Raw genomic sequence first — 24,128 nt, 5'->3', positions numbered from 1 at the left:
GTCTTCCTCGCAAAACGGAGGGGTGGGGGGTCTTTCTGTGTGCGAGGTCGCTGACACAGCTGTGCCCCAACCAGGGGGCGGCGTGTGGGGCAGTGCGATGCCACTACAGTTTAGACGAACAAACAAGTTGCAGTTGGGGTGGCCCCCAATTATCCCATATTGTTTAGCTGATTTTACATCCTTTTGTGTTGGCGAAAGATCGATGCCTGGACCGTTGCCTCAAGACAGGCCGGGTGCCGCTCGTCTTCTGGTGGAAATGCAGTAAGCTCCATCTGAAAAAGCCTCGTCCCCACTTAAGATCGAGTGAGGGAGGGAGGGGGAGGGATGAGGGAGGTGGGAGTGCCTATAATTTCCCTAGTTCCCAGCCGTACATCAAGGAGAATTCCTGGTCAACTGACACCCCTCTGCAATCTTTTCGGATGACTATTTTCCCCAATACATGTTTTACTCTATGGCCTGTTAATTACAAGTGCTGCTTTTTTCATGACAATTTCGATGTGTAATTAGAACAGTGAAGCATTTTCCATCAGTTATGGCAGTGTGTATTGGCTTCGATTACGTGGGCTTCAGGTTGATTGTCTAGCAGGCATTTGTAGTAAACTCCTATGTCAAACAGCGATAAACACAATCCTCAGCTGTGTGCTGACAGATAATACACTTATCAAACTCCTCTCTGTCCAACACCAGCATCTCGTCAGTTGAACATATTTCCCACCAAACAAATAGGGTAGTACCTCCCACTCCTGCCTTTTATCCTGCCAACTTCTACGTGAAAGGTAGAGCTTACGTGCGTCTGCCACTAGTTTCGAGGGTTATTGTGAATTTTTTTTCCCAGCTGTGTAACACTAGTTGTAAGGTATCGTCAATTTTTGAGCTGTATTGCGATTTTAGGGACTCCTTGTATAGCGCTATGCGTATAATTGTGTAATTAGGACCGATAATTATGATTAATTGTGTAATTAGGACCGATCTTTACTTCAGTTTCCCAACAAAAATAAATAAAATACACTAACCTAACCTTCCTCCCACACATCATTTTCCATGTGTTGGTAGGGTGCATTTGGGCTTTCTGTCCAGAAGGACCAGGGTTTGAGTCCCAGAAAGGGCACCGCTATTTTGCATTTCCCACCAGTTCCCAGTTGAGGGGGCGGTGTCGGGCATCAGCACAGCCCTGCGACAAAGAAACTCCCGCCAACATTCGAAATTCCTGACAACATTCGAAATTCCCGCCAACATTCGAAATTCCCGCCAACATTCGAAAAATCCCGCCAATAGGGTAATGTGGGAGAGGGAGGAGGGGGGGGGGGGTAGGGGGGAGGGAGTGGCTACCCGTGTGCAGGCTACAGAAATCACATCACATCATCTGGTGTTTGTGGTGGGAATGGCCATGATGGAGGGGGATGGGCGTGGGCGTGGGTGTGGGGGTAATTAATTGATCAATTTAATGGAGTTGCATATCCATTTGATCAAAATTGTAACAGCATCCTCATTCCCTACTACTTTGCAGTGGCTTTCACATTATTTTAGCTAACAAGCGCTCTATAGATCAATAAAACAGATACTCGTGTTTTAGACATGGTTGTTTTGTCCCACACCAAAACCCCTGCCGACTTGTCCACCCTTCTGTCACAAGTGGGATGCAGGTTTGGCCCACATCAAGGCGAAGCCAGAGCAGTAAGTACTTCGCCAAACTTCCACACTGAACACTAGCGGTGGCCGGACTACTTTGCACATCTCCGTCGCGTGCACGAATCAGACAGAGGAATAACATCACGCTGCCTGCGAAGCCAATGAAACGATACGTGATACTGCTCGGTAGCCACAACTAGTCTCGCAGATACCCAGTATCAATCCATTTGGGTATTTAACTCACACCCCAGCGACTATGGGGCAGTCTTGAATCGGCCTTCTACAGTCGTCACCGTGTTCCTCACCAGGAGACTTCAATCTACGAATATAGCAGTCACTACAGCTGCAGCCTCTCAGTGATGTCAGTAACAGACTTAGCTCTGGACAGTATTTGCTTATGGAGAGTGACTATGCTCTGTATTGGACTGTCTCAGCCAGAGGAGATTCAGACTAGTTTCCTATCTGAACTGGAAGTTATGATTTTGTTTTGTTGTAATAAAAGCGTGTTCGTTAACACTGCACTAATCATTTGCTAGCAGTGTTCCAGACACCTTACAGTTGGACGGTGTGCAAGGTGTACTATTTTCTTTGATGTCATCGATATTGTACTGCTTACTATTAATAGCTTCTGGGACTTTCGAAGCCGAGCGCGCCTTTCATATGTAAAACCATTTTATCACCGTATAATGAGAACAACGCCCCAATGCTACGGGTCAAGTGCCGTGTTGGTGTGGGAAGGGGAATCAGTTTTGAGCATCCGCAAGGAGCAGTCGGGCGCCGCAGCGCTGCTGGTAATGTGCAGAATTTAGGAGAAAATGGGATTAATAGTTAAAACTGTTACATCGGTCTGTAGACGAAAAGTATTTCTGTTATTCCGCGGAAAGTTGCGAGGAATTAAGTAACACCGTGCGGTTCTAGGCGCTGCAGTCTGGAACCGCGAGACCACTACGGTCTCAGGTTCGAATCCTGCCTCGGGCATGGGTGTGTGTGATGTCCTTAGGTTAGTTAGGTTTAACTAGTTATACGTTCTAGGGGACTAATGACCTCAGAAGTTGAGTCCCATAGTGCTCAGAGCCATTTGAATTAAGTAACAGATTTATCTTTGATGCGGAGAAACATAGAACTTAAATGAAAAGGCTTCCATGACAGTGAGTACCTGTTTAATTAATGTGGAAAAGCAACGTAGCACTGGTTACTTCATTGTGAATGTGAAACCAACAAAACTGTTAAACGGGACTGGATGAAGGTAGGCGTTGTTATGGAAGTGTGTCATGTGCATAAAGGACAATAAACCCAAGTAGTTAGACTTGTACTTTTATCATTTCAAAGTGACACTTTTCATTCTTTAGTTACTTAAGTGGATAAGGGATGGAAAAGACCAATCATGGTTTAATAACGAAATTCCGAGAATCGTCAGGAAACAGAGGCTGTTGCACTCTCGGTTCAAAAGGGAAGGCATAAATGACGACAAGCGAAGATTAGTAGAGATTCGTGCGTCTGTGAAAAGAGCTACGCAAGAAGCATACAACAACTACCACTGTCACACCTTAGCGAAAGATCTGGCAGAGGTCCTATGTAAAGTCGATAAGCGGGTCTAAGGCTTTCATTCAGTCCTCCGTTGACCAGTCTGGTGTGGCAACTGAAGATAACAAAACGAAAGCCGAAGTTTTAAATTTTACGTTCAAGAAATAGTTCAAACGTACTGTCGCTTGACCATCGGACAGACGTCCGTATGGACGACATAGTTGTAAGCATACCTGGCGCAGAGAAACAGCTGAAAAATTTGAAAGCAAATAAATCACCAGGTCCGAATGGAATCCCAGTTCTATGTTACAAAGAGTACTTTACGATAGGGCCCCCTTCCCTAACATGCATTTATCGTGAATCTTTCGCTAAGCGCAAAAAAGAAACGCAGGTGATGGCAGTATAGAAGAAAGGTAAAAGAACTGACCCTGACCCGCAAAATTACAGACCAATATCCCTAACTTCTGTTTGCTTCAGAATCCTTGAACATATTCTCAGTTCGAATACAATAAACTTTCATGGGACTGAGAAACTTATGTCCACGAATCAGCATGATTTTGGAATGCATCGCTCGTGCGAAAGTCAGCTTGTCCTTTTCTTATATGATATTCTGCGAACTATGGATGAAGGCCTAACAGGCGGGTTCCGTACTCCTATATTTCCGGAAAGCATTTGACACGGGGCCCCACTGCAAACTGTTAACAAAGGTAAGAGCATATGGAGTAAGTTCGCCTATATGTGAGTGGCTCAAATACATATTAAATTATAGAACCCAGTAGGTTGTCCTCTTCGGCGAATGTTCATCAGATATAAGGGTATCGTCAAGAGTGACCCAGGAAAGTGTGATAGGACTGCTTGTTCTCTATATACACGTATGATTTGGCGGACCGGGTGGGCAGCAATCTGCGGTTGTTTGCTGATGATGCCGTGGTATACCGAAAGGTGTCGAAGTTGAGTGACTATAGGAAGATACAAGATGACTTAGATCAAGTATCCAGTCGGTGTGATGAATGAAATGTGGTAGAGAAGGCGAATGGTCGACTTCGGTTTATTGGAAAATTTTTAGGAAAGAGTGGTTCACCTGTAAAGGGGACTGCATATAGGACGTTGGTGCGACCTATTCTTGAGTACTGCTCGAGTGTTTTGGCCGTACCGGGTCGGATTGATGGAAGACATCGAGGCAATTCAGAGGGGGGCTGCTAAATTTGTTACCGGTAGGTTCGAACAAACGTAAGTGTTACGGAGATGCTTTGGGAATTCAAATGGGAATCCCTGAAGGGAAGGCTACGTTCTTTTCGAGAAAATTTAGAGGACCAGCATGTGAAGTTGACTGCCGAGCGATTCTACTGCCGCCAACCATACATTACGCGAAAGGACCACGAAAATAAAATACGAGAATTTACGGATGGTACGGAGGCATATAGATAGTCTTTTTTCCCTCGATCTACTTGCGAGTGGAACAGGAAGGGAAATGACAAGTAGTGGTACAGGCTACCACCTGCCACGCAGCGTACGGTGTCTAGTGGAGTATCGATGTAGATGTAGAACTTTACTATTTTTCCAATGGATAAGAGAAACATATTCGCTTTAGGCTTATGGTGAGGCCAATTTCGTCTCGAACCATGATCTCTATGTAAAACTCCCGACTTGAGTACGATAGTCCGGCAGCCGCAAAATGAAAGTAGAAAAGACATTAACGGAGAGAGTAAGGAGGTTTGCATTTAGCGTACCGTGTGTGGATAATTGCTTTGATGTTGCATGCAATAATGAGAGTTAACTGTGAACAATAGAGCTATGAGTGTACTTGTGGAGAGAGCAATAAGAGTGCGTTATCGCCAACATAACGTGTGGGAAACGGAAATGTACGGAATCCGGGATTGCAATGGTTAGAGACAAGAAGAGTAATTCTACATCATCTTGAATTGTAGTGGTTTCACCGATCATCACGACGACGCAAGGGAACCACGAAGAGTGTAGCACCACACCGCTATACAGCAACCAACAGTCACAGTAATAAATGTAAGTGTTGCAAAAATCCCAGTTTCGAGTAATTTATAACTGCCTCTGTGGGCGAAATTTTTCAGTTACTTCTCATACGCAGAACTTTGCACGGAGGAAATTAGTTAGACTTGTATTTTGTACTTCTGATTTTCAAGTTAAAAATGTCAATAAAGGAGCAAGTACCAGTGGAGTAAGTACCAGTAGGTGATATGAAAGCTCAGCCTAGTGAACAGATGATGCTATCCATTGCGTTAGATAAAAGAGGCTAACGATTTGATAGTCGGGAGAGAGAAATCGTGAAGGACTTACGATAATTTAGAGAATATCCAGAGGAAATTAAAAATGTTTTAAAGGAATTAAATGAAGGTTATATGGAAACGTCGAAGATATATGAAGAAAGACAAGAAGAGAAACGCACAAATATTTTAAAATCAGTAGTTAATGTTGCCGGAATTCAGCTGGATAATAAGACAGTCGGTATTAGGAATAAATTGATATCAATATTTTGGATTGGTAAAATTGAGAAAGAAGATAACGAAGATAACTGTAGTGAGCCTAATGATCACAAAACATAAAGAGGACCATGCAAGAATATCAAAAGGACCTAAAAGAAGTGTAAGAAGGGAAAAGCATGGATTACTATTCTTACAGACTGTGCGTCACCTGGGGGTTAGATTTAGAAGCAGATTTAGACACCGACTTCTTCATTGAAATGCCTGGTTCTCAACTTAAGGTGGAAAACACAGTGACAGCTAATGTGATATCAGATGACGCAACAACTACCAAGTGCCCAGATGGTGATAGTATATTATAGGATGGACAGATTCTTGGTGTGATTCGGATGTATTGACTGTGGATATGGAACACACTTCAGAGCAGAATATTGAAGCAGATGATGTGAAGATTACTGTTGTGGAGAAACTGAAGCAAGAAAATACGGAACAAAAACAATATTTAGAAGAGATGTTATTTGGGAAGAAAGACGTTTGCCGTTCGAAGAGGTTGAGGCGATGTTGCTGGAAAATTACCAAACTTAAAGCACAAAAGAAGACAGTTTAAATAGTATTTGCTACGATCCATATTTCAAGAGACTTTTGGAAAATTAATTAGGAAGGAATCAGTATCTTGAACTACAGCGAGATTATAACGGCTCGCTGTCTTACGGAAAGAGTTGTGGAAAAAAGTGGAATGAGAGGAGATCGGCCTAGGTCAGACAAGTATGCGGGAACTAGAGCGAAGCGGAACTAGCAGAGCTGAAGTGACAAATTGTCGGTTGATTGCCTACAATGACGTGAATACTATGCAGTGGAAGCGGAGAAGAAAAGAAGAGGGAAGAGAGGTCGACGTGATGCATTGTAAATGTCGTATGACCCCAAGTAGCCTATGTGGCACGTGCAGTTAAAAGTACTGCAAAATATTCATGAACAGCGATTTATTTAGCAGTTTATATTGTTCGTGTTAAAATACTGAATATGTGTTCGACTAGCAGCAATGTAGACTGTCGTAGTGAACAGTGAATATTTATTTCTTTTGGCAATTTATAGCTGCAACACTTATAAAAGTAGCAGTGTCATGTGCCGCGCGTATTTTGATTTCTTTTCGGGGGTACAGACATTGAGCCAAACTAACTCTTTCTGCATTCCGACATCGTGGAGGATGGGGGGGGGGGGGGTGTTCCTGTAACGCATCAGCGGTTTCACCGCGCCTCTCCACGTCCGCAGCCTAGAAGGGGAAGGCGCCTTTCGACGTGCTCACTGGCCTTGATATTCCTAAACCCACTCCTGCCTTCATGACGACACGTGCACAGAAGGGCTACGCACAAGTCGGCGCGGCGACGTCCAAACAGGACGCTGGTCATTACGCAGCACGCCGCTCCTGCCCAAAACCAACACCCGCTGCTTCCTGCTGCGATGGGAAAAACGGCGAATTTTGGTCTCGCCGCCGGCTGCTACGCTACAATAGACGTTCATCGTGCTCTTCGGATGTCTACTGCTTCTTATAGTCAAACAGCTGCTACGTCCACCTGTTAGTGAGTGTGTACATTGTGTTGTGTGCTAAAGGAAAATATGAAATACGAGTGCGTTTGTGAGTGTCTTGGTTCAGGAAAATGTTCTTCAATTCGTATTAATTCTGTATCTTAATATTTTTGTTTTTATTTTTCAAGTGCAGGTCTCACATTTTCTGCTTGTTTTTCGTTACTCACAACTTTATCTATTCCTTTATGTTACGCTAACTTGTATTCTTGAACTATTATTTGTACATTAGAGTTGATGTTGGTTACTCTTGGCCTAGAATTTTTTTTGTGCCCATAGAAGTGGCAATAAACAGCAAAAACTGTTGTGCTTTATTATTTTTTCGTTTCGTCTATTGACATAACCAGAGTAAATCATTTTATCACATGGGTAATGATCTTGTCTTGATTACAGTATGTTATACGGTTGTAAAAAGTGGTTTTAGTAACTTAATGATCCGATAATCAGGCTTATTTTTTTCTGCGCAGCCTGTGCACATGTTTACATGAGTACGCATTAACGTTAGTATCATTAGGATGTGCTGTATGCCGTAGACATTTAAATGGACTGCATTAAGTACGTTTTGGTACCATTTTCATGGAAGTTCATTCTAAAATACTTCGATATTTACCTGCTATTTGATCTCTTAATATGACAGATTTGATTTCTAAGTATGTTCATGGCCTGTTTGTCATATACATAAAAAAATGTAAAAAGTGTTATTCCAGTGTAGGGACGAGGTAATGCACGTGGTGTTTCTGTTGTGTTATAATATGATAACTCAGGAGGGAATCATCGCTCATCGGTGGGTTGTCCATCGCTCGTCTGTTTTCTGTGGGGTTTCTATTTCCTTTTCTTTGGGTCTTCGAAAATCTTCTTTCTCGCGGCCTTGAAAAAAAATCTCCTGGAGGGATGTAAGGAGTACTGTTATATGTATCGATATTGTACTCCTTACCAACAATTGCCTTCTGGAACTTTCGGAGCAGAGCGCGCCTTTTCTCTGTGAAAGCATTGTTTTACCGCACAATGACAACAATGTCCCAGTCCTAGTTCTAGCGGTCACCCGCTGTCTTGGCGTGGGGAAAGAGTCGGTGTTGAACTGCAGTACGGAGCGGTTGCGCACTGCCCCGCAGCAAATAAGTAATGTGTAGAATTTGCTAGAAACTGGAATCAGTAGTTAAAAGTTTACGTTGGTTTGTAGAAGAAAATTATTTCAGTTATTTCGTGGAAAAGCGCGAGAGATTAATTAACAGATCTATGGTTGATACAATGTCGTGTTTGAGAATCAGTAATTGTCGTGGAGAAACGTATTGAGAGCAGAAAGTAAATGAAAAGGCTTCCATGTCCAGTAAGTACATGTTTAATTAATGTGGAAACGCATTGTAGCAATGGTTACTTCAGTGTGAATGTGAAACCAAAGTAACTGTTAAAACTATACTATATTATGAGCGTGAGAAACAATAAACCCAAGTAATCTGATTTGTATTTTTATTTCAAAGTGAAACTTTTATTCCTTAATTAAATAACTTGAATGTTTGCAGTGAATGAGAGACGTGTATTCGCTTTGGACATATGGTCAGGTCATTTTCGTAACGAAGCATGATCTCTATGTAAAGCTCCAATACTTGAGTCCGACAGTCCGACAGTCGCAAAATTAAACTGGAAAAACGTTAATGAAGAGAGTGAGGAGCTTAACAAGTAGCGCAGGTGGACAGGAATTTAAAACTTGTGCAGCACTTGCAACTAACCAGAAACTCTGAACCGACAAGAGCAGTCACTAGCAGCATTAGGAGACGACGCACATCAGTGGCAGTCGACACGGAATTTCAAACCTCCTCAAGCGCCGTAGCCGTCGAGAGATTATACTGAGGAGGTATTTCAAATCTTCGAGGTTACGTAGCACACTGTATTATTCTACGTTTTGCTGACTAAGTGTTTTGGATCTGAAGACAGTCAGTGGTCGTAGTAGGGCTCGATACCACTATATCATGCACTCTGGAACTTTTTTGTGCTCTATTTCCTATTGAAACTTTCCTTTAGTTCCCTGTGTCATCGTATTTGTCTAAGAATAATTCTGACTGAGAACAATAATCTATATTCAATTACTTTTAGATGGAGGAGGAAACTGACCTCACAGTACAAATCTTACGCCTCTTGCAGCCCATGAGTGCTACCCCGGAAAAGCTGTTACAAAGTCTGCATGAATGGAAACAATAGCAAGAGCAAGTCATGCGGACACCACAGGCGCTCCACCAGTCTGACGGAGCAACGGGATCTTAGCCCAGCTACATCGGCAGACTGCAGCAACTCTTCACGGCACATAGAATAGCATATGATGTTAACAAATGTTATTTCTTATTATCCACCGCTGGTGCTCCTATCTACAGGTTGATGCAAAAGTTATTTCCCGATAAAGACCCATGTGTGTTCAGTTATGCAGAGGTGAAGGACGAATTCATTGAATATTTCGAAAGAACGATTCTAGTGGCGTCGTCATGCCATAAGTTCCGTTGTGCGTGTAACAAAACCCTCGACAGTCTTTCTCATTAGGGATTGTAAATTCAGGAATAAAAATGAAGGTTGTAATCTTCCCTATGCCGATATAGCAGGTAGGGATATGCTTATCATTCATCTACTAGATGCAGGCCGTCGGAATGACCTTGCTCGCTTAAATCACCCCACACTCGATGAATGTTTATCCGTTATTCAGGCTTCTGAACAAAGAAGAGAGGATCCACAGTCACGAAGGAACCGAGGTTTTTAAGACGGATTTTCATAGTAGTGACAAGTCTTCCAGCCTCAAGGATAGACAGAACGGCAAAACCCTCCAAGGGTCAAAGATAATTCCACTCCCACGAAGGGGACAAGTCGAAATTAATTGGAAATTAGCCGTCTAAAACGAAGTCTTGTGCTCTGTGCTTCGTTGCTCACGATAAATGATCGTGTTATTACAAAAATATGAAGTGTCTAAATTGTCGAAAATTGGGGCACACGGCAGAGCTTAGTCTGCCGAAGCAACGTCGCACTGATAAGTACCCTACTTGCATAGGTGACACTAAAAACATGGAAGATGACTTCGAAAATAGCGTTTACAGTGTTATTTCGCAAGGTACCAGAGTGGTTTAGGTTGTTGGATTCAGTGGATGAAATGTGCAGTCTCAAATTGAAACAGATTCCTCTAAAACTATCACGAATATTGCTACTTATGGCTCTGTTGGCTCTTCACAGTTGGCCATATGTAAATGAAGTCTGACGAGTTACATCGATCACGTGAGCCAAATCAAAGGTTGTTGTAGAGCGATTGCCTACTATAAAAACAAATGTGTGCAGGCACCGTTGCTGGTGATGCAGTATCAAACAGCTGTCAACTTACTGGGATATAATCTTTTCAGCAACTTGGTTTCATGGTTCAGCATTCTGCCAGGCAAATTCATGTCATCAGTGGGAATGTGGAATGTACACAACCCCACACCAGCTACCACGCCACACTGCCAAAATCTTATTTTCATTGGCCTACAGAAATGGACCCCTGGTGCTGGCTCCATCTAGACTCCGCCAGACTGTTTCTGGTGTCTAAGTGGCTTATTATCGTGGACGCTCACACTAGCTATCCTTACATCGTCAGGATGGGCAGTGTCCCCAAAAAATCTGCGCCCTGAAACAGATCTTTCCAGTGGAAGAGCTCCCAACAGCTGTTATTACACATAATGGGGCTTAGCTTACTGCTGAAGAATTTGAGTCTTTCTGCGTGGCTCATCGTATTAAGCACCTTCATAGTGCGCCATTTCATCTGGAGTTGATGGGGCCGCAAAAAACTTCGTCCGGACATTCAAGGCTCAAATGAAAAACTCACTGCTGAGTACAGTTCAACTTGCTGATATTTCTTTCTTCTTACAGATGTTCTATCCATAAGAACATATCTCCCACAGAGGTGCTCCCCAGACGGAAGAGAAGGATACTTCTATTCCTCACTGCATCTCATCCATGAGGTAGTATCATCGCCAATGGATTTGGAGGAAAAAAATGGCATTCTAAGGCGGATGCCAATGTCTCCCATTCCGAGATATGACATGGAAAAAGGTAGGAAGATTAAGGTTTAGTATCTCGTGGACACCGAGGGCACTAGAGACGGAGCACAAGTTAGGACTGCTTCAAGGATAGGGAAGGAAATCGGCTGTGCCGTTTCGGAGGAACCATCCTGCCATTTTCTGATTTAGGGAGATCACGAAAAAACTAAATCTGGATGGTGGGACGTGGATTTGAACCGTCATCCTCCCAAATCCAAGTCCAGGGTGCTAACCACTGAGCCACCTCACTGAGTACGGTAGGGAAAAGAGTGATATCTTGGGGCTGTGGTCTCTCTACTGGGCATTGTGATGTATATCATGCTGACAGCAGAAGGGGATACCCGATGCAAAAGTGTGAATTTATTTCGACCATGGGTTGATTCTTTTTCTCGTTCCAGAAATTATAGCCCTGTTTCAGTTTCAAGTGGAGACAATGCTTCTCTCCCAGAAGGGGAAGGGGAAGATGCAGAACTGCAGCCTACCAGTGCTGACACTCTACCACCATCAGAACCGATGTACTCGAAGTCCACCGGAAATGGCGCGGAAGTCAGGACGGAGGTGGATCTCATCCATCAACCACAGCATCAGCATAAGAAGGTAGGTAGTCAAGCTATCTGTCATGGGCGGTGTGTAGGTTCAGCCAACATGAAAGCAAAGTGAGTACTTTGGTCGCCTTCCACAGAGAACGCTAAGGGCAGCCACACTACTGTGTATATCTCTGTCCCATGTACCAAACAGGCCGAGGGATGACATCACTCCATCTCAGTAGCCAATGAGCACCACATCACAGCCATTCATATAGATTCCCAGTAATAATCTGTTTGGCTATTTAAATAGTGGCCCAGGGAGTTAGCGACAGTCTTGACGACTGTCTACATTTGTCTCTGAATTCTTCATCAGGAGTCTCCAGTCCATGGGTATAGCAGCCACTGCAACCACAATCACCCAGTGATGTCGGTAATGGTCTCAGATCTGGACAGTATTTACTTCTGGAGAGTGACTTTATTGTGTATTGGACTTAGTCTCAGCCAGAACAGATTGTGCTAGTGTTGTACCTGAACTGTAAATTATGGTTTTGTGTTGTAACAACAGAATGTTAATTAACATTGTACTAGTCATTTTGCGGTTGCGTTGCAGACACCCTGCTATTGCACAGTAATTACTCTGAAGTTATTATTTGTGTGTGCTAATGTATGTTTGATAAATTATACATCGTTTTTGTGCTACCAATAACATAGTAACAAGAGGGATTGGGGCGCGTATCGAGACATATTGCGAATAACTTTTCCATCGATCCGTACATGAATGGATCATAATAGGAAAAGGCTGATATTAGTATGAAATGTCCTCTATACATTGTACAACGGCTTTCTGTTGAAACATGTAGTTGTAAATGTGGAGGGATAGTTATAATGGTGTCCCTCATCAGTGAATTTGGAAGGGGAATGTCAGAAGCGAATTTGTTCAATAACGGAGCATCTCACAGTTGATACAAAACAGGGTTCACCTAACATAACCTGAAATAGCAGTTCAGTGAACTCTGAAAGTGCCGCGTGGGGTAGCCGTGCTGTCTGACGCGCCTTGCCACGGCACGCGTGGCTCCCCCCGTCGGAGGTTGGAGTCCTCCCTCGGGCATGGGTGTGTATGTTGTCCTTAGCGTAAGTTAGGTTACGTTAGATTAAGTAGTGTGTAAGCCTAGGGAACGATGATCTCAGCAGTTTGGTCCAATAGGAACTTATCACAAATTAAAAAAGACGAGTTACGTAGGTGAGCCTTGAGAAACAGTTTTTTCCTTTGGTAAGTCCCATCCTTTGTTTCGTCAAGCGGCTTAACTCTAGTATGTAAAGCTAAAGAAATATTACAATAATTTGTGAAAACCCTCAAGTTGGGGAATGTTTACATGGCGCTGGACGCTCTCACTCAAGAGGAGGATTCTCTTGATCATTTTATTATTAACAATTTCCAGCAAATCTCCTTCACTCCTGTATGTAGACTGGCTTCTCTGCCCCAGATATTTTCAAAGTGAAAGAATGTGGGGCTGAAAATGTCGACATTAATTAGAAGAGTGTTTACAGGTTTTCCGTTTCATTCTGTGGATTACATTGAGCATGCGTGGGACCATCATGTTGGTCTTACATAAGACACTGCACTGTTATGGGATGAAATGTATACAGCATGGATCAACATACCATTAGTAATATCCAGCAGGTCTTTCGATCTTTCGATAGGCGTCTACATAGCACACTGCGATCTCTCGATATTCATGGATGGTCGAAATAATGATATGGCTATTCTAGTGCTTTCACTAATATTTTTGACAGATAGTGGTCTATAATGAAATGGATAGTCAAATGATTTTACCTGTCAGTTAGCGGTGTGATTACGAGTCTCTCGGTACAACCTAGATACTCATTCTGGTAAGTGAAGGTCACGTCAGTAATTGCAATCCACGTCTTGTCGACATCTTCTTTGAAATAGAATCGGCATTGCTTCAGCCACTCAAAGTCGTTTGCATGTCTGACGTTCAAGCGACACTGTAAAACAAGAACCAGTCGTTGTAAAATGACACTTTGAATGGTATTAATTTAGTATGTCTAGTCAATATGCGTTCTAGAGCTTATGCATTTTCGAATACAGTACATCAGTGGTGCATGGGCAAATCATTTTAGTTCTATTTGGGAATGATAGGATGTACGAATAAACGAAATTTGTTTTAAGGTTATAGAACATTATTATTCGAAATCTCAAAATACGTCTCCTGGCTAAAAACAGCATTCACAATGAGGCGGTATTATAGCGAGTGCAATGTTTACCTGAAGAGTAAACAAGTAGCTTTAATTTACTAAGTTGTGGTATCTGTTCTTCCATAAATGTCCGAAAGAACAGACACCATGTGGAATCTGCAGCTGTGATACATATTACGTAAATAAGAGGTGGAGAGGAGAAAGGAAAGTAATGGGAAGGAGCTAGTGATGTCAGCTATATCAGGACTTTATGCGGAATCAACAACGACAAGCGAAAATGTGTGCCAGTCCAGGTTGAAATGGCTCTGAGCACTATGGGACTTAACTTCTGAGGTCATCAGTCCCCTAGAACTTAGAACTACTTAAACCTAACTAACCTAAGGACATCACACACATCCATGCCCGAAGCAGGATTCGAACCTGCGACCGTAGCGGTCGCGTGTTTCCAGACTGTAACGCCTAGAACCGCTCGGCCACTGCGGCCGGCGCCAGTCCAGGATTCGTACCGGGGATCTCTTGCTTAATAACCAGTTGGATTAGTCACTGTGTCACTGACATACAGTATTTGTCGCACCTGCGCGGACTATCTCAGCACACCTTTCGGACAATCTTCATTCCCCCTCGACGCCACCTATCCGCAGTCCCCATCCATGTTCTACATGCTCGCTACTTTGAGATTCTTGCAGGAGGCTGAATGTACCTGCGCATCCGCACTGAAGGCAGTGGATTTGTTACCCATCGAGGCGAATCAATTCTACAAAGTTCAAAGCCGCGTCTGGCCATCCTGAGTTAGCTTTTCCGTGATTTCCCTAAATCGCTTCAGGCGAGATGGTTCCTTTGACAGGGCACGGCCGACTTCCTTCCCCATCCTTCCCTAATCCGATGGGACCGATGACCGCGCTGTTTGGTCCCTTCCCCCGAATCAATCAACAATTCATACAAATGAGTGACGCGTGGGAAAGCAAAGACACAACGTATTCGTATAATTAATTCGCCTCGAAGTGCAAAGAACCCACCACCTTCAGTGCGGATGCACAAATACGTTCGACATCTTGTGGGAATTTCAATGTGGCGAACATGGAGGACATGGACGGGAACCTCGGATAGGTAGCATCAGGTGAGAATGTGAGTCGGCAGAGAGAAGTGCCGAGATAGTCCATGCAATTGCGATATACACCGTGTCCGGGTGGCGCAGTGCTAAACGCAACTGCCTATTAAGCAGGAGGTACCGGGTTCTAATCTTGGTTTCGTACGTATTTTCACTCATCGCCGCTGATTCCAAATAAAGTCCTGGTGCAGCTAACATCAACAGTTCCTTCCCTTTTTCCTTTCTCCCCCTCCACCTTGAATTTATATAATAAATAACTTTAAATGAATCTCGCTCCTTGTCCTCTTTTATTTCTGAATTCGTTACGCTATAACGATTGTAAGTGCGCTTTAAGAACTGAAGCTAAAATGCCCGAGAAATTGGTTTATGTTAAAACGACAGAAAAAAGAGGAGGAGGAGGAGATTAGTGTTTAACGTCCTGTCGATTACGAGGTCATTAGAGACGGAGCACAAGCTCGGCTGAGGGAGGGATGGAGAAGGAAAGCGGCCGTGCCCTTTAGAAGGAACCGTTCCGCCATTTGCCTTAAGCGATTTAGGGAAAATACGGAAAACCTAAATCAGGATGGCCGGACGAGGGTTTGAACCGTCGTCCTCCCGAATGCGAGTCCAGTGTGCTAACCACTGCGTTACCTGTAACACCATAGCTCTAATGCTCTACTGATTTATTTCGCCTTTGTTTCATTTAATGTTACATCGCTGAGCTTCTGTAAATGTGTTTGTTTGAATAGATAAAACAAAACTGTATACTCCTTTCTTTGTAAAAACTTTGAGTCATGGTCTGATTCTATGCGATGTAGTATATCTCACGTTTAAATGCTTTGACCCATTTGGAGGGAACAAAACTTACTGTATATGATTGTAATTTTGTGTGAATAATTTTTGGTAGAAATGTCGATATGTGCAAATGTTTTGTTTTATTTAATGCATTGCCGGCCGAAGTGGCCGTGCGGTTAAAGGCGCTGCAGTCTGGAACCGCAAGACCGCTACGGTCGCAGGTTCGAATCCTGCCTCGGGCATGGATGTTTGTGATGTCCTTAGGTTAGTTAGGTTTAACTAGTTCTAAGTTCTAGGGGACTAATGACCTGAGAAGTTGAGTCCCACAGTGCTCAGAGCCATTTAATGCATTTGGTTGCTGTTGTGTAAACTGCTGATCCTCACTTAGGGTTCTTAGTTAGTTTGTATGTAAAAGGTGTAGTGGTTCCCCTCGGGAACGGAACTGTATAGCGCGCGCAAATTGTGGTTGGCCTATGTAGAAAAGGTGGAAATGATAGTCAGTCGGGGACGAGCCAGCAGTCGGGGATGAGCTACGAGTCCGTGTACTGCCATGTAAAAGATGCATATTGTGCTGATTTCGAGAGAGGCTTTTCCTGCTTCTTTCTAAGGCCTCGTATGGATGGATAAATAGCTGGAATTTTTCTGGAATTTGTCTCTATCATCGCCACCAAGAAATGACAGTGTCCAGCAATTCTGCCAGCAATTCCACCTACTAACATGCAGTTGCCACCAGATTGCGCAATCATTACATCGGAATGTTACAATGATGTACAATGAAGGATCAGCTTAATGGATGGATGTTTTAGTGTGCACAAATATAAGGTAATTTATATCTGACTTTATGTACCTACCTTGATTTTCCTCGTCATCATAACACCTCTCAGGTTCCTCTCCGTTTGAACTAAAGTGATTACCGAGTGTCCTTACTGAAAGTACATTAAAAGCCCAATATTTTGCTCATTAATGTCTCTTGAACACAGTAAAGAAAAAGTTAATGTGGCAAGAGAGTGAGTTAAAGTTAATGATGTTTGCTGAAATAATTTTCCTAGTAAAACTGCTTATTAATGTATTGTTGCCAACTTCAAATTAAAATTTCTTAAGACTGAGGCTTATAAAGTAAATGATCACATAGTTGTCTGTAGTAAATTATAAAAGGTGAGGCAGTTTCTTGCAATTTTGTCAACAGTGTGTTTCGATGTAGTAAAAGTGAGAAAGCTGCAGTTGTGAAACCTTATATACTCGTGTTTACTAAGTGTTTGTCTCTCTGGTGTATTAGAAGTGCATATTAATAGTAATGTTATAATGACCACTCAGTTTGTGTAAGCCATGAAAGTAATAGTTTGTTTCGGTATCTGTTATAATTTTACAAATAGTTTGTGCTGCTCTAGCTGCTGGCTTTAATCTTAACGCAAACAAATGTATGTGTCAGAGGTCACTGCTCCCCCGTGTGACAAAGTATAGGTTGTGTTTATCCACTAAAATTACTAATAACTATTTTCTTGAACGAGAATGTTAATCATTCTCTTGCCTAGTTAGGCTGGCGACCGTTTTCTTTATCCATTAAACAGTGCAGATAGGCAAAATTTCGTTTGTTACTGTTCAAATATTTACGTAATTCTGACTTTCATTTCTGATAAGCCACCTCCGTTAGGTACAACACGGTCAAGAAAACAAAATTCCTCTCAGAGGGTAACACTGCTCTGTTGCTTTATACCATAATTGCTTTCACAAAATAGTTTTATTTCACAACCTGTTTCCAGCTTTAAGGTTATGGTATAGTAATAGCAGGACAGGAGTGTTATATACCCCGCTCGGTAATTACAGAAAAATCTGGGTTAAATTTTGCTAATTGCTTGAAGTTAACTTCATGCGTCGGACTTTTGTTGCGGTTATGCTCTCTAACAACTTTGTATAACAATGCATATGCAACGACGAGGACAACTTGCTTCAGTATTGAAGAGATAAACTAAGTGGAGCGCGAACTGAAAGTTATAATACGTGCAAAACACAATATTATGCCCCAGCAGTCCTCTTCGTGAGAACGATGTATACACATGGAGTCCCCCGACTCCCCCCCCCCCCCCCCACCCCCCAAGAAAAACTACGACCACGTTTAGTATGTGCGTGAAGGCATACTGATCGTTTTTCAAGACAGAAACCGTATGCGGAAACGCACGACTTGGGTGTTGGGGAAGTGTCGAAGTCTGAGATGGATGTACGTTACACATTATGTCAACAAATCAACGTGAGAAGCACATCGTGCTGTTTACACTACAAACATGCATCGAACTCCGTGCCTCCTATGTCAATGCAGAGCCTACATCGGCGGTGCTGAGCCTCAGTCCCATGACCCAATATGTGCGGCTGTCTTTGAAGTATTTCAGTCGCTCCGTGGACTCGAGCAATAAGGTCCTCCCCTGACGTTACAGGTGTGCCATACACTACACCCTTTATATTGCCCCACGGAAAATAGTATAGAAGTATCAGATCTGGCGACTGTGCTGGCCATGGAACTGATGCACCTCAACCAATGCATCGGTTAGATGACACGACGTTGAGATGATTCTGCACATCGACATCTATGTGTGTTGGAGCTCCGTCGTGTTGCAGCCACATGTCCATCCGAAAATTTAATGACGGTACATCCAATACTGTAGGAAAAACATCTCTAATATAAAAAGGTTGAATCAAAACATATTCAGCGTCCAAACCGACAGTTATTAGTTTATTTGAGCAACCAGTTTTAGCGCTACATTACGCCATCTTCAGGTCCCCTGACCGAAATATAGGAAAAGCCCCACCTCTGGTCCAGTCAAAATAGAAGCCAGTATTCGGTGACTGGTATCCGTAGATTTTGACACAGCGATCCCTTCAGACGTGATGATCAAAGGGATCACTGTGTCAAAAATCTACAGATACCAGTCACTGAATGCAGGCCCCTATTTTGACTGGACCAAAGCTGGGATTCTCCCACTCGTCGGTCAGGGATCCTGAAGATAGCGTAATATAGCTCTGAAACGTGTTGCTCAAATAAAATAAAAACTGGAAATTTAGACGGCTGAAGGTGTTCTGATTCGATATTTTATATTAAACAGTCGAGGTGCAACAACTTAACAGAGATCTCTATTAAACGTGAGGTAGATCGCTACTGTTAATCTCTTTGGTAGTAGATATGGCCCAATGATATGATTACCAGTGATCCCGGTACAGGTGTTAATACCTATGCTGGTGATTTTGAATCAGCTGCGCACACGGATTTTCGTCGGTTCAAACATGCCTGTTGTGCAAGTTTAGTATGATGTCTCTAGTAAACGAGCATTCATCCGTGAATAGTACCAAGCTCGGGAATTGTGGCTGGAGGACGCATTGTTTTAAATATCACTGTGCTAATGCAAACTCCATCCGTCGTGGGTAGCTCCTCCCGTAATGCCTGGACTTTCTACAGATGGTGTGGATGGAGCCGGTGTTCATGGACAACACGTCACACGGCACTTTTACCCGTGTACAGAGTCGGTGCTACCTGCCGAGTGCAGGTGGCTAGGTCCTCTTCGAACATTGTTAGCACGTCCTACTCCAACTGTAGTGTACGAGCTGAGCGTGGAAGACCCGCGTCACGTTTCGGCTACTATCAGAGAACAAGCAGTAGGCTAAGCGTGGTATTCAAAAGTGTCAAGCGCGAAGTGCAACTACTTTACTGTACAATGGACACATCTCAGGCGGCCGGCCACTGTAGCCGAGCGGTTCTAGGCGCTTCAGTCCGGAACCGCGCTGCTGCTACGATTGCAGGTTCGGGCATGGATGTTTGTGATGTCCTTAGGTTAGTTAGGTTTAAGTAGTTCTAAGTCTAGGGGACTGATGACATCAGATGTTAAGTCCCATAGTGCTTAGAGCCATTTGAACATCTCAGGCAGAAAATACCTACGAGCAACAGTCCGTCTTCTCTGAGAAGTCTCTCGATGGCCGCCCGCGAACATGGCATGGTGCGGTGTACGTCTGTTTGGAAAACGTTCCACGTACAATCTTTCTGCAGCTCTCCCATTGCAATCTGCTTCACCGTATGCAAGCACAATGTCGGTCATTCCCGCAGGTGTGTGCTGGTACATGTCGCACTGCTCTCAACAACGTTATTGCACTGGAAGATCATAAAAGGTCCACAGTGGGTTGCGCACAAGGGGTGTCTGTAGCGCATGCGTAGTAATGTTAGTAGTCTCACACCGTCCATCCACAGTACACGGATGCTAAAGGGTTGGGCACCTTCGGATATGGGATCCCTCTTGATAACCAATCAGTATGCTATCCCGCACAACATACTAAGCTTTGTCGGTGTTTTTTGGGGATACTTTGCACACAGCGATAGCACGATTTCAAACACTGACATAGAACAAACAGTTCAACAAGTAAAAATATTGAAATATTGCAGTAATCACATCCGAACAAGATATTGCTGCCTACATTTGGAGAATACGCAGCTGTAACTTCCAACCATTGATTTATTACGAAATACTCTAGGCGTAACTCATAACGTTCCGAAAATTCCCAAAAATATACCTTAATTCTCGTAGATACCAACTGAAATGTATGGGGAACGCTTGTCCGAACGACGACACTGCTGCCGAAATTTTTGCAAATAACTTTTATGGGAAGCATAAATGTAATTTGCAGCTGACGGTATTGTACGAATTTTGCCCGCCGCTCGCAAACGCTGGAAAACACACAGTATACTTCGGGACTCACAGTCCTCGACACAGTCAGTCACAGATAATGCGAAAACAGCACAAAGAGAAAAATAGTGGAATCTTTAATTTCGAATCGGACATACCTACCTAGCCTGCCAAAGATGAACACCGTGGCGTCAGCTCATCCAACGTCCGGCATATGAAATGAATTTTGCTTTCTATAAAGCACAACCACTGACATCCACCCTCTGCTCTGACTGAGTTTTCGTTTCTGTGCGATGTGGTGGAGCTATGTCTCACCTGACGTCGCAAATCGGCGAAAAAATTAGCCAGATTCTTTTAAAAATATCTCAGGCATATGGTTTCCCACTTCCTTTCCGGAACTTCAATAAATGCAAGACTCATCCGGCATAAAGCTTTCCCATACATAATTCTTCCTGCAAAATGAAGCACACGCTCTCTTCTGATGTGTATGTGGCGTTGGTTATTTCACACACCTTTCGTAGACAATATCCTAATACCATACAACTAGCTGTCTCAATGTTTTTATTTGTGATTATAGTGAACTTTGTGACGCCACGATACTTTATCGATTGTAATGAAACACACAAAACGACTACTTCAAGATGCAGTGTATTGAAAACAGTTGTACAGATGCTGATAGTTGATTTACAGTATTGTGCTTAGTGTAACAACGTTACAAAAGCAATATTTTGTTGACGTTAAGGCCACATTTCTGCTGATTCGAAAACGTTTCATCTCACGAATTGGAAAAGTAACAGACTAGCCTAAGGTATGCTAAGAGCAATGGAAATTTGTCTGAAGAGATATCTTCCGCATATGATCGTTTCGAATTCGTTATCTATCCTCTAGACAAGTCCATATAGTTTTTGCTCTTCTAAGAACTGAACTCCTCCTACCTCTTAGTAAACAATAATAAACAAACGAATAAATAAATAAATAAAATGAGGATAATGTTATGTAGACGACGTGATGTTACTCACCAGAATGTCGAAAATGTCTCGCTGATGCACATGTATAGTGATGAGAGTTTCAAACTTGATCCGCTCTAACTTGGTAAGATCACGGGTCGTCTGGTCGATAAGGGTATTAAGCAGTTCTAGAAATTTGTTGTTGGTCTCTGACATAATCTTCTTGTCAGCACGAGCTTGCATGAGGGCCGCCTCACCATCTCTGGTCCAAATCATCTGTATTCCTAATATTCCGACCTGCAAAGAACGATACACATTATTTTATATTGTCTGCTACGATGAAGTGAAATAATGTCTGAAAAATGTTCCAACAAGCGACTGTTTTAACGGCTGGGAAGGAAAACTGTCTAATTAGAAGTATCGACGTCAGTCGCTGCTGTAGTAAAATCGTAATTGCAACTGTTAGTGTCCCGTAGAGTATATGTTAGGCATGTTTATCAACTGATGACCGATTGTAGCACACACATAAACAAATTGCTAGAAACAGCGTGAGTTTTGGAAAAGATACAAAACATAGTCATGCTTCATTTGTTGTGTGTTACTCAATACGATTTCGCTTCTGGGTCACAATTAAGTTGCTCTCAGTTACGTTTATTCTCCATGATGTATTTCGAAGGCCTATATCTCCAGCCTGAGTTGGAAAGTTTCTTGATTTTGATAATACGAAGTTTTTTCTACAAAATACCTTCATTTTTCAATGTTTTGCTTTAAACAAAAGCTCTCTGGGATGCCACAGCACTACTCTTTACATACAGGATCCGGAAAAAGGAACTCCCATGTTTCAAAACGTAGCTACAAACAAACGCAAAAGATACACAGAAAATACTATTATTTATGAAAAACAAGTACTATGCTGAAACTTCCTGGCAGATTAAAACTGTGTGCCGGATCGAGACTCCCAAGTTCGAGTCTCGGTCCGGCACACAGTTTTAATCTGCCAGGAAGTTTCATGTCAGCGCACATTCCGCTGTAGAGTGAAAATTTCATTCTAAGTACTATGCTATTTTACATTAGTTGATTTTAAAAATTATGTCCAGTAAGTGGCTTCCTCAGTTGGTGACAGGATGACGAGGCATCTTCCGGAAATTGACCATAGTTTTTCGTGTTATGTCCTATGGAACGGCAGACACTTCCCGCATGATTGCCTCATTACGTGCTTGCAGGTTTATGGGGCGATATTTTTACACTTGAACCTTTAAATGTTCACAAAGAAAAAAATTACAATGTGATAAATCGTGTGACCTTCGGTGCCAGGTGATGTCTCCTCACGAAGAAAGAAGACGTTTAGAAAACAACTCTCTCAAAATTTCTAGAGAACGCCGAGAGGTGTGAGCTGTGGCTCTCTATTTTTAGAACCAAACATCTCCCTCTTCACGATGTCCAAAAAACTCGTTTAACTTAGGTCTCTATCATGCGACAATAGTAATTTGAATTAACCGTTGCTGTTACGATATATTCTTCAAAAAAAGACGGACTCCACACATATAGTTCAGAACGGCGCGCCAAACTATCACATGATGGCTGTGAAGTGGTCGTTGGTGAAGTTCCTGAAGGTATTCTGCTGCCCAGAAGCGAAAATTTAGCTTATTTACAGTGTCTGACAAGGGGAAGTGTTAATCCTGAGAAGAAATTAAAACAGCGCCTGAGGGAATGTTCTCAAGAATTTCCTTTGCTAGTTTCAAAATCTCTCTTACTTTGCTCATGGTAACCATCATTTTGTGGGGTTGCATGTGAAGATATCTATGGAACTGGTCCTATCAGACAATCCTAGGGCTGATGCATGTTTAAATGCTGAACACTTTGGAGATTGCTCGACGGGTGCTCTCTCACTCACCAAATTTTCCGACGTTGGCACAGTGCCAGGGAATGTGGAAGACAAGTGTTTTACGTCCGACAAAAACAAACCGAACATCATCTCTTCAGATGTAATAATATGCTCTTGCAATTCGTTTTCAGCTTCGTTAGGAAAAATTTCACTGCGACCAAGGATTTTTATATCCTCGTTAGAATTTCTATATTTTCAACATACGTCTTGGCTTAGGCCCATTTTATATGCGTGCCCTTTCAAATAACCCATGATTCCCATTTAGTTATACTGTTAGAGCTAAACGCTATTCATCTGTGCTCCACTTTCCTTAACGTCAATCTGTTGTCATACTGTGACACGACATAATTATTTAGTTGATAACATAAGGTAAAGAACACATTATAAACTTTAATCCATTTTTCATAAATATTGTGTTGCACTGACACTGCTAAACGCATTTTTTAAATGAGCAAATTTCTTAAATTGTACTAAAACAATATCAAAAACTTTTGAGTGGTACTACATAGGTAAGATCTCTCTTTTCCTACTCCCCCCGATAGAGGTGCGGGTTAGCTTACCTTTTCAACGACTCGGAGGGGCGAATCTGATCTGTATCGATTCAAGACGAGGGCTACTGAGCCGACCAGCCTGGAAGTGATTTTTAGGTGGCGAGTTCCCACATCCCACCAGATGGATGAATACCGGGTACCGGGCTGGTACCCACTTTCCTCCTGAGATTCATGTTACTCAAACATTTAGAAATTTAGAACACCTTCTCGCACTTCCACGTAACA

General features: G+C 42.8%; 1 protein-coding gene across 1 annotated transcript in view; it reads right to left on the bottom strand.

Annotated features, from left to right (window-relative positions):
- Positions 1-24,128, bottom strand: part of LOC124556419 (dynein axonemal heavy chain 5) — an 876,134-nt gene that overhangs the window by 407,694 nt on the left and 444,312 nt on the right. The window contains exons 34-35 of the mRNA XM_047130377.1: positions 21,540-21,764; positions 13,595-13,767 (exon numbers count right to left, since the gene is read on the bottom strand). Coding sequence (XP_046986333.1) covers positions 13,595-13,767; positions 21,540-21,764 — 398 coding nt within the window. The remainder of the gene's footprint in view (positions 1-13,594; positions 13,768-21,539; positions 21,765-24,128) is intronic.

This window comes from Schistocerca americana, chromosome X, assembly GCF_021461395.2.
Source record: "Schistocerca americana isolate TAMUIC-IGC-003095 chromosome X, iqSchAmer2.1, whole genome shotgun sequence".
In the NCBI taxonomy this organism is placed as follows: Eukaryota; Metazoa; Arthropoda; class Insecta; order Orthoptera; family Acrididae; genus Schistocerca; species Schistocerca americana.
Note: the sequence above shows the minus strand (reverse complement) of the source record. Positions and strands in the feature narration are given on the sequence as shown.